This window comes from Solea senegalensis, linkage group LG1 (genome assembly GCF_019176455.1).
Source record: "Solea senegalensis isolate Sse05_10M linkage group LG1, IFAPA_SoseM_1, whole genome shotgun sequence".
In the NCBI taxonomy this organism is placed as follows: Eukaryota; Metazoa; Chordata; class Actinopteri; order Pleuronectiformes; family Soleidae; genus Solea; species Solea senegalensis.
The window spans coordinates 24,824,071-24,836,155 of record NC_058021.1 but is presented as its reverse complement, the minus strand read 5'-3'; the positions used below and the strand labels follow the sequence as shown (position 1 = coordinate 24,836,155).

The following is a 12,085-nucleotide window of genomic DNA, read 5'->3' as shown; positions in this document are numbered from 1 at the left end:
TTTTTTCCTTCTTTTTTGTTGTACCTCTTTGCCCCATTTCGCTGTCTAGTTGAGTTTTGGAGGAATGCCATACAGTGGGAAGCCAGTGGGAGGAGGGAGGAAGAATTTCAAAGGCTGCATGGAGAGCATCAACTACAACGGCGACAACATTACCGACCTGGCCCGCCGAAAGAAGCTGGACACCTCTAGCTTTGTAAGGGGAATGAATGTGTTGAATACTGAATATTATGCTCGTTATTGTCACACTAAGTCTGTTTCTGACCTGGGTCACGGGGGCAGGTTATTCACTGCACCAAACATTGTTTAACAGATTCATAATGTATACAACTGACCCACAAGTGCCACCCCTGTCTCCTCTGCTGCCTTAAAACACAGAACGGCACTTTTTATACCTTTCTTAACAGATCAAGTCTCGCCGGTGTCTGCCCATCAAATGCACTGCATTGTGGCTGACACCTACAGTGGATGCGCCACATTAAATGTCTTGCCATCCCTAAAATGTGTCGCTAAAATTGCATTAATATGTCTCACAGGCTCAATCTCTCCCCATCCCCTCCTCAACAGTGAACACCCAATATATCATCTTTGATCTGTGGTGAACTGGCTGAACAAATGGATCCACTGAACAAGTTCATTATATTCGCTCCTCTACCTCTCTCTGATGACTCACACAGGCATTCATTTCATTTCAACAAACCAGATTCACTTCCACACACACACACACAAAAGGGGGAAGGCAATCAGGAATCATCTGTAGTTGGTAAGGCAGCTCAATATTGTGCAATTGCTAATGATTTGATTAAGAGCATGATGTTGGTGAAGCTCAATGACAATTAGTGGCTAAATTCCTGAACGGTGTTTGTTTTCCGTCTTCACACAAACCTCGCCGCCGTTACCTTTCAGCCCCGGTTTTCAAAGATGCGGTGAGACAAAAGAATTTTCTGTAATTGCACGAGCAACATAAGTCTTTGGATCTAACTTCAGTGGGGAACATCCGAAGGTAAACATGCAGACGTTCTATTCAAAGCAACGGAAGCTGGTGAATAAATACATGATTCTCTCAAGGGTTATAGCCTTTCAAACATACAGGCAGCGCCACTTACAAGCCCACGTTCAAAGGAATTAGCTTTGTTTCTTACACCTCGTTTTGATAACACATTGAAGCCTTGCTATTGTCTCTCTTTGTCTCTCCGCTCTCTGAATCTGTCTTTGCAGCGCAACTTGTCCTTCTCGTGTGTGGAGACCCACACCTTCCCAGTCTTTTTCAATGCCACCAGCTTCCTGCAGCTGCCCGGTCGAGCCGGTCACAACACGTTATCCGTGGGGTTTCATTTTCGCACGTGGAACCCTGATGGACTCCTCCTCTTCAGTAATCTCGATGATGGCACGCTGGAGGTCTCCCTGGAGGATGGCAAGATCGTGGTTCATATCAACGTGTCGAAGGCGACGCGAAACAACCAGGTCGACTTATCTTCAGGTAAGATGTCGCCTCAACACAACCTCATGAACACATTCACATCGGCCCCATATTTTTCTGTGATCCATTCTAATAACTGTTGTATCGTAAGACTATTGGGTAATGAATGTGATCAAAATAGTCTAGATCACTGGGTTTTTGAATGATGCCATAACTGAATTGTGTTGATGTGGCAAGTCTTTATATAGTTTTAACATTTTAATCCAGTATGAAAAAAACCGATGCGCCCAGAAGGTGTTTCTACCACTGACTGAACAGCTGACTCGGCTCAATTTTATCCTGCACTGAACTTTACACTCTATTACGCTCGCTCAATTTGGAAAAGGTCTAAATTTTAACAGTTTGACCTTTTAACTCAAGTCAGAGTATTAGATATATTCATCAAAACCACCAATGCCACAGTCTCACTCAAAATATTCTTAGTTATCCTAGTTAACTCACCTCTCGATGAAATCTGTCCTGACATGGTCTCGTGGTCATACTACTTAACAGCACTAACAAGCAGTCCAGCGATAGAGGAACTCCTGACCGATGATTAAAAATCCTATTTTTTCCCTTCCTATCTTACTGTTGTCTTCTTCTCCCCGCCTTACTTCTCCCCCTCTCTCTTCCTGTCTTCCCTCAGATGCATTTATTTATTCTGTCCTCTGTTGCTTTAATAGGCCATTATGCCCAGGGGTAGGGATTATTACAGAGTCACCCTCTAGGCTAATTGGGCCTGAGCCTGCGATTACATCAGTATTACTAGAATACACAGACACAAACACAGGCTCATACACATTCCCCGCTCTTATTCTGTTATTAGCGGAGACGTTATAAGAGACTTATTAGTATCTCTAAGAAAGAATGCCCCACTGGCTCCTGACTGCGGGGACACAGTGGGAGCTCTGTGGACGTGTAATGAAATGCTTAGTACCCTTTTCAGAAGCAAATATAGTAGATGCACACTCACCGAGGATAAACAGCGTGAGCGAAGGTAACAACAATCCAGATGCCACTTTCAACCCATCTCATAAAGCTGACATACTGTTGTACAGTAAATGACGACGTGCTCACATCATTTTTATACACTGTTTTGTTTTTTGTTGTTGACGTAATTAAAGGTGTAGATGAGGCTGTACCTAACTGTAATCTAATATTCTTTGAGTGTAAATTAGGGGCAGACGTAAATGATTTATATTCTTCTCACTGCTCCTTTCGGATCATGAAAAGTGTTGTAATGATGGATTTGTGTAACACTTTCATGAAAGGAACACAATAAAAAGAAAGAGAGAATAATTTTTATTCAGGATTAAAAATTAAAAGTTAATAAAGTAAGTTAGTGCTTGAAATATATCAAATAGGAAAAACAACCTTCACAGCTTGATTCACCTCTTTGGAACAAACATTCAGAACATTGGGCTCACGAGGAGGGACGCTTTGTCAGTAATGTATGAGGCTTTTATCTTTCTCTCTCTCTTTTTTTAGCCTGTTATCCTCTCACACACACACACACCGATGAGTAATGCATTATTAGGTGCAGCCACTCTCCCATCACATACACCACGTGATGTTTACCACTCTGTGAATGTGATGTGAAAATGGGATGAGCCGTTTTTTTTTTTGTTTTTTTTGGACAATATCCCCATCCACCTTAAAATAAACCCATTTTGTCTAATGTACACTGTGTTCGCTAAAGACGGAACCATTAGCGTCAGGATTGTACATACCGAACGTTGTTTTCACCCACTTTTGTTATTTTAACATCAAATCAATTAAATCACTGTAAACTAAAAGGGAATTCTGGAATGATGAGTCTAGTTTTCATCTTGTAGCTCAGGCACGATTCACTGTTTTTGGAGGAAAATGGAAGAGATATGCACCAATTTGGAGATAAACATCCAACAAGCCGATGAGATCCATGCTGTTGAATTTTCTTATAGGGGTTGGTGGATCAAAGTGAGGGAATCAATGTTGGATATTTCACTGGTTGTGAGTAAGAAGCCTTCAGAAGGATTTCTGTGTGCCATTTGAGCACAGGTTCTATCACTAATGCTATGATTGCTTGTGAATGCATAATTCGGTGGAATCTAGAGTGAATGAGATCTTGACTATGCTCTTCATCTCAGAAAGCAGAGCGCAGAATCTTTGGCCGTGCAGGTTCAGTGTCTGTGCAGTTATTGCGTTGTTGTTGTTGTTGTATTGTGTTATATAAAAAAAAAGGCACATTAATTGGATTCATTCATCAGCCTTAGACATGCTCATACAAAATTGCAAAAAAGTGTTCTACTGATATGTGCCCTTGTGATTTTATGTGCAACGGCAAGGATTCATCCCCAAGGCTGTTTGCAACCTGCAGAGACATCCTGCTCTCTTTTCTGTCATTGCATCCTCCTCAAACAAAGATGGAGGATGAACCTAAAGTGAAGACGAGGCCTTGGAGACACAGCTGTACATTAGATTGTGGGTGTCGTCTTAGCAAAGCGTGTGTGTATGTGTGCATGTGTTGTTAGACGTCGTGCTCAAGTGTGACTCGCGCAGGGACTTTGATCTTATTTTACCATCAATTTCCTCTTACTTATTAACTCTCCAACGCTGTCCCACTTTCCCCTGCTTTTATCACTTAATTATTCAAGTTATTACAACTCCTTCATCACAGCAGGGCTGGAAAGTGTTGTCTTGATAACTATGCAACAGAAAGACATATTTGTGATGTGCTCAAATATAAATCAAGCTCCTGTTTTCCGCCTTACCAAGCATGAAGTGATCCAACACCACTACGTTAGTGAAAAAAAGGCTTCTTTCTGAACCCGATGCAGACAACAGACCAGTGCTGGCATTTTGTTTGTTCATTATGTGTGGCGAGGATGCTACCTTCAAATCACCCCCGCTTGATTAATTATTGAATTATTGGGTGCCAGCATTGTTTCTATGGAAACAATTCTCACTGTCTCCACTTTGCAGAAGCCTGCAGGAGAAATGTGGTGTCTTTAAAAAAAGTTGGCGTACAACAAAATGTGAGAATGTTTGTGTGTCCCCCCGTTTGGTTGTCAAAGAAGAGAAGGGGGGTCGTGATAATTCATCTCGATAGTTATAAATATTATTGTAGCAGCAAGAAAACATGAAAACATGAATTGGCTCTCTGCGTTCCTATACACACTCTTCACAGTGACACAGGAAGGTAAAGTGAATAATTAATACTACTAGTACTACTAGTATCTTAATCTATCTCTGTCTTTTGAATATGATTCCAACAAATATTTATCAGTTGTTTTTTTTCCTGTAATATTTCTAATGGATAAGGTTATAAAAGAGTCTTATTTTCTTCTATCTTGCTTTCTTTTTCCTCCTCATAAGTGTTACTTACTTTACAACACTTATTGTTTGCCATTGTTATTTCTGTAAATTGGTATACTTCTGATACAGCACAGGAAATGAATATTTCCACAAAATCAGTCTCAGTCAGAGGTGAAACTCTTTACAAAACAGGACAAAGCAATTGGCAGTATAACTTTTTCTTTTCAATGCAATATGTTTGCTTTTTCTGTGTGTGTCCGTGTTCTTGCATACAAGCATTCCCACCCATCAACTCAGCTAGAAGTAATAACATCACTTCCTCTGAGATGCAGAATTACTATCAGTCACACACACACACACACACACAGAAGGTTACTTGCACAGTCCAAATAGGAAGCATAAGGCATTACTATAATGGAAAGGCCTGAGGCACAGATTTGAGGGGGGAAACCACACTATAGCCACCCCCGATTATAATGTCATATTGTTTCATTCCCCCTGAGTGCTGTGTGTGCGTGCGTGTGTGTGTGTGTGAAGCCTAATGCGTCATATTTTCAGGCTTTGCATGGTTCAAAAATTGCCATTGGTGTCGACATGCAGAGCTCTTCACACCTCCTCCGAGGAGCGAATATTTAGGAGCGGAGGAGATAGAGAAGGGTAAATTTATGAATGCTAGGGGGCCCCATAAATTTATAGCAGACAAGATTCATTTATACTGTACATCCAAAATCAATACAGAATAGAAACGGGGAGGAAGAGAGGAAGCAGAGAGAGGCTCAGAATGATAATTTAACAGAAATGTCTTACAATGGTGTGATATTCCAAACATGTTCTTCAGGGACATTAAACCAAGAAAATTCAAAAGAAGCATAAGGATAACACAGATTAATTGATTTTTGTTTGACAGTAGAACATTTAAATAAAAATAAAAAGACACATTGTCTCATTGTCATTCAGTGTTTCTCAAACAATTCTTCTCTGCCACCTTTAGCTTTATTACATCTCTGTTAATGTGAACGAGATATTATAATTCTGATCCTTTTAAATCAGTTCAATGTTAATGAATACCTCGTGTGTTTTTCTCCACCTGTCTCTTTGCCTCGCGCGTTTTATTTTTCAAAACTTGTTTTTATTTGTGTGTTCATTAATTTGACTTTCCCTTTTTTTTGCTTTTGCAATTTGATTATTCTGTCTGGTCGCTCTTTGTTTGTCTATAAATATAGCTAAAATCAGTGGAAATGCAATACAAACACGTTGGAACCAACAGCACATCACATGGTCTTGAAGCTGATGCGAAGGTCGTCTGCATTAATACAAAGCAGCTTTGCAGCAGTTTATTCAGTGTTCTCGCTCTTTGCCGTTTTGTCTCTGTGTTTTTGGAGTAGAGTACTGTTGACAGTCAGCTCTACCCTCTGCTCTAATGCCATGTTTCTTCAGACCTTTGGCTCAGCTCAGGTGTCAGATGCTGTGGTTCTGCCCACCTGTGTGTTTGTGCATTGGCTTAAATCCTTCACCAAATTTTCTGTGACGCCTTCTCTAAATGATTGGACTGTAACTCTTGACGTACAGTAAATTCTGTTGCATACTTACCCAGGTGGAGTTTTGTCGTATCTGATGTTACCACGGTGACAGGAACATCGTGGACCTTGTATGAGTTAAATATGGCAGACTCTTGACAATTAGGCTGACTCATCACTTTTAAAATGATGTTCTCATTCCATTCTGATCTAAATGACCTAATTCATGTTTCCTTTGTACTGTATTGGCTGAGATACATTTGGCAAAGAAAATCTTTTCTAACAATGTTTATGCCATTATGGCTTCTAAATGCTTATTTTTCCCTCTTAACTTTTTTTTTTAAAATAGCTGTAGTGTTAAATAGTGTTTATTGAATAATTATGAGGGGTGTGACAATATAGAACGGGCTAACTAAAGGATGCCTGATTAAAATGTTCAGATACTTAAATTATATTTAACAAATTAACATATTACACACTCTCAAAGGGAATAATAGTGTTTGTGAAATATGTTTTTTGACAGAGTAAGTATGTTGTGTTGAGGTTATTAAAGGATAGTGTGAGACAAAGCTGTTAATGTACTTACTTGACAACATGTAACAAGTATTACACATTTGCAAGCAAGTAGTTAAATTACTTGACTAGACAACAGCCAAATTATCATTGGAGCATTGGAAAGATGTAGGCAATGTTTTTTTTTGTTTTTTTTTTATTGACTTAATGTGTCTTGGTAATATTTAAAGCTATACTCTGATTCCATGGAAGTTTCATGCCTGGTATTTCACTAGTGAATAAATTAAGCAACAAAACTTGAGGGACAAAAATACTATTCATCTCTTTATTTTTTTCATTTCATACAAGAATCTCTGTGTATAGATATAGATATCAAATATGTCTTCAAGCCATAGAGGGAATGTTATGAAATTTAAAATGTTGAAGAAACATCTTGAAAAATATCAGTATTTCAGAAACACATATAGACCACGTATCCTTTTTCTGGCTGTAGCAGTAATACAAATGCAAATTCAAAGTGATCTGCCTTTATAATATTTTTTTGGCAATCTCACCCATGTAAACATCTTATGGGGAGAATTTGAATGGCAAGCTTTAAGAGTGTGGATTTTGGTGGTAAAGTGAATAGAAAACAGCAAGGAGGAATTAAAACAATCAGTTCTTCATTTAGATTGTACTGTTTTATTGACAATCTGAGTTTATTGGTTGTATATGTATTTCTGGATCTCGTCCTATTTGTCCTTGGTGAGCTGTAGTTCAGTCTGAGAAACATGCAGGTCTTCCCTGTGACTTGTCACTTCTTTCTTCTGCCTCTGCACATCCTGCACACCAGTTGTCATCCAGGGATGCCAGTTTTGTTTGGACTGTACACTTTTTTTTTTTTTTTCAGCTGCTCTTCTAAGATTTTTTTCCCCCTCTCTAATTAACAATAATCACTCTCTCCACTTCTTTGTTGGCTCATTTTCTCTTGGAGCTGCTGTTCGGGCTCAGTCGCTTTCAGTGTCACTGTAATTGCTGTCACCTTGTTTTCGGTGGCTGTCAGTCTTGAGCTCGTCTCTGAAACATCACGGTGGCTGAGAATGAAGTTCTTTGAACTGAAGCTCTCTTAAGTAGTACCGCATCTTCATAAAAAACATTTTACTATATCCAACTCATCCAGTCCATAGAAGCATTTTTATTGAATATTTCTACCTCCTAGTGTCTGATATTAGTTGTTTATTCTCACAAAGGGGGAAACAATGAAACTGGGGTAGCTATTTTTAAATATTAAAGAAATGACAATTTTTTTTTCCTCCCATTGACTGCATCACAGTTAAATCAATTTACATTAAACCATTTTTATATCTATAGTATTCTTATTTTGGGCAGCAAAAATGCCTTAACATTTTGTAATATAATTGGCAGATATTAGCAATTTTCACAATAATGACATCCTTACTCCAAGCCAACTCCTTTGTTTATTTTCTCCCTGCATTTTCTTTCTCAAGACCAGATGATTAATCTTACAGGGATCATCATGCGTCTCAGATCTCAGCTCATATCAGGTACTTTCTATAGTGGCCCCTTCTCCTTGGCCAGTGTGTCTGTTCTCTCCTTTATCCCATGTCCCAGACATGTAAATACCAGAAGCAAAGAACCCCGTACTATATAACCTCTCCTGGTCGGAAACTTAAATATAAAATGAAAGGGAATTATTATTTTATTCACTCATACTCTCACAAGAGTGGTCAAGGATGACTCTCTTGAACAGAGTTGGCACAAGAAATTTGCCACCAACCATATTTATAAGATGGACTGAGATAATGTTTTATAATATATATGATTACTATTAAGTATTTTTAAATAACGCATTTGTAATTCATTACTTTTAATGGATGAGAGATGATTTATGTAGCCTGAAAAGTTGTTTTGGTCGACAGATAAAGAAAAGTTAAACATACCTAAGAATATCTGGGTCAAATGGCACTCTGAAATTATTCAATGATTTAATTCCAATATTTCAATATCAAGCAAAGTTGAACGCATGCATCTTCAACTTTATAGTTATTTTTATGGGTTATTTGACACTGTTTGACTTCTCGGAGATATTCAAAATGTAGGCTGCACTATGTAAATAAAGATCACCATATAGCAAGCTAAGAAACAGGCTGATCTCATCAAATCTAAACAATTATCTTTCTTCTTTTTTTTTACCCTCCTTCATTATCTGTTTTATCTGAGGCGGATAGAACAGACGGCATGTGTACGTTTTCAGCATGCGTGTCTTTAGGTCGTGCGACAGAAAGAAATGAGAGACACGGCCCCCTTTATATTTGTGTTTCAGCAAGTGCTACGACTAATAAGCTCATCATTCAAAGCTATTGCAGGTGATGTAAAACAGATGAGGGAACAAAAGGTTCCAGGAGTATATTTCTCATTACATTCAAGAGGTTATGGAGAGGGATGGGGTGGAGTGGAGAGCATGATAGTGATTACATCAAACCAATATATAATCAGAAGCGTGATTGTCAGTGAAGGAGCACGTCAAGGCCTCTTTCCACCTGAACAGGATTCTTTGAGGTCATCCAGTCAAAAGAAGATGCATCGTCTTATTTTCTTGTGTAATTCCTTTATGTGATTGTATATTAGTCTCTGACAGAGTTTGTGGGGTGGAAAAAAGTGGGCTGGGAACCTTCACGGTGATAATGTTTATGCTTTGAGTGGATATTTTTAGACTATCCTCACTAATTCAAAGGTTTCTTTGAGTGTTAGGACTTAGTTTTAGGGTCCAGTTTTGAATTAGGATTGTCAGGGAGCGTGTTATGTCAAGTGTCCTCACTTAACAACGACATTGTGTGTGTTTGTGTGTTGGTGTGGGCATAATTAACCAGCGTAGCCGAGAACAAGGCCATAGCGGTCATACCCCTCAGCAGGTGGCCATCTTGGTTGAGCACACTCATACGCTCTCAGAAACATGCACATAATCACCCCGCTGATAGCGATTAATTGATGTAGACTCCCTGCTAACATGAAAGGCAGAATCTCCAAATGCATTCTGGGAGGAAATAAACACCATAAAATTGTGCCTTGAAGAAAGCGGAGCAGAATCTGCCACACGCAGGCAAATACACAGACTGATCCTTGTATTAAACTTACACAGACACACAACACATTAAGGCATGTATAGAATTTATTGAGTTGTACACACATATGTGCTCTGATCAAAACCGACTTTCACGTGTCCGTGCCTTGAACTTGACTGCCGTGTCCCTTCTGTCAATGTATCAGAGTCAGTGAAGCAGTGAGCTGAGCCGAATTGAAAAAGACTGTCACTGTGGCAGATGGCCACAAGAGGAGAGGAGAATGAAGACGGCAAAACAAGGAGGGACAGTGAAATGCAGAAATACAGGAAAGGAAATAAAGACGGGGAGATTAAAGAAAGAATTGGGGACAGAGAGAGGCAGGGTGGGAAGGATGAGAGCGGTGTCAGGAAGAGGTGATGTATAGAGGAGAGGGTGATGAGAGTGAGCTGGCGGCTCTCTCGGCTCCAGTAGTAATGTCCCATTCCAATACATCACTCATATTTAATGGAGCACAGCTACTGGAGAGAAAGAAAAGGAGAACACAAAACTCATATGCACAAACACACACATACATGCAGAGTACACAGACACATGCAGACATCGCAGCACATTTCAGACTTGAACACAGACAGAAAGCACACGCGTGCACGCTCTAGTGCACTCCGCTTCTCTTCCTACTTGATGCAAAGAAGGTTCCAGAGTTAATGGACTTGAGACGCAGGAGCCTTGAGACTGTAAGCTGTTCTCGCCTACGATGGGGAGAACAGAAGAATAGTTTATACGATTTAGGATGCATAGGTTTACATATATGAGATTATCTGTAGTAAGTTACGTGAATACAAAAATGTGTGGCAGAGGTGGGGGACGATCCTTAGCTAATGCTTTAACTCTACATGAATCTCCAGTCAACAGGCACATGACATGCAGTCAAAGGAAAGAACAAGCATAGACGTGAAAAACAAAGCAGAGGAGTGCAAATGTACAGGGAAAAGGGAAATAAACAGCTGTCTTAGAAAGTAAAGAGTGAATAGGGAGAGGAAGCTATACATCAGACAGTTTGTCCTTGTTTTGATGACCTTTGATGAATCATTCAGTCCTCTTTTCCTTAAATCTGTGTCAGTCCTCTTGTTATTCAATGTTTCTGTGTAACAAATTAACTCTGTTGTTAAAGATTTGAATTTGAATTCAGACAATTTTTACTCAGACACAAGCAAAGTCAGCTTCTACATTCGACACATCGTCATCAAAATAAAGGACGTACAGAAATGAAAGAAAACAACACTGTGTTGTCAGTAGACATGGATGTAAATGCATATTTTTGCTGTTAATCACCATTTGATTAATTTGTACATTTTCATCCCCAAACTCCAGGTTCTGGCTTAAACGACGGCCAGTGGCATGCGATACGCTTGGTCGCCAAGGAGAACTTTGCTATGTTGACGCTAGATGGCGATGAGGGTTCTGCGGTTCGCTCTAGCTCACCACTCACCATCACCACAGGAGGAACCTATCACTTGGGAGGTACAGTCAATACCAAACCCTTTATTTGTTCGCCTCATGAGCCATCATAGTGCTTTTCTTTCACTTGATACGTTCAAAGTACTGTTTCCAGATTGATTGACCTTCATATCTTCAAGTAATGATGGACTGTCGTTTCTCTTTCCTTAGTTGAATGGTTCTTGTTATAACATGGATTAGAACAGTAGATAAACAGGGTTATTCACTGTATATACCCTCTACTTCTGCATTACTGATGGTCTCAAACTTTTTGGCAACCTTTGGGGAGTCTTTCCTCTGTTGGAAAACCATTCCATGTGACTACCTCGAGAAGCTGATTGAGAATGCCATGAGTGTGCAGAGCTGTCATCCATGCAAAGTTGGCTACTTTGAAGAATCAAAAAGATAAAACATTCTTGTTTCTTTAACAATTTTTTGTTTACTACATAATTCCATATGTGTTCCTTCATAGTTTGGATGTCTTTAGTATTAACCATTCAGTATTAACCATTGAATAAGACCCAAAAATAAATGCAAATTTAAAAGGAGCTGCATTTTATCAGCTATGAAAGAGATGTTATGTGAGCCAGATATTATTGTGAGGCAAACCTCAGACAGATTCATGCAGATGAATCTGCTCATTTTCTGGCTTCTTACAAAAAGAAATAATTTGACACAAAATATTGAAACTTATTTTAATGATGAAGAAATGATTGCCTCACGTCCATGATTTAACTGAGATG

At 39.2% G+C, this 12,085-nt stretch overlaps 1 protein-coding gene across 2 annotated transcripts in view; it reads left to right on the top strand.

The window, feature by feature from the left end:
- The window catches only part of cntnap2a (contactin associated protein 2a), a 315,409-nt gene that overhangs the window by 175,729 nt on the left and 127,595 nt on the right, over positions 1–12,085 (top strand). For both annotated transcript variants that reach the window (XM_044036945.1, XM_044036937.1), the window contains exons 8-10: positions 50–193; positions 1,216–1,477; positions 11,217–11,366. In XM_044036945.1, the coding sequence (XP_043892880.1) occupies positions 50–193; positions 1,216–1,477; positions 11,217–11,366 (556 nt within the window). The remainder of the gene's footprint in view (positions 1–49; positions 194–1,215; positions 1,478–11,216; positions 11,367–12,085) is intronic.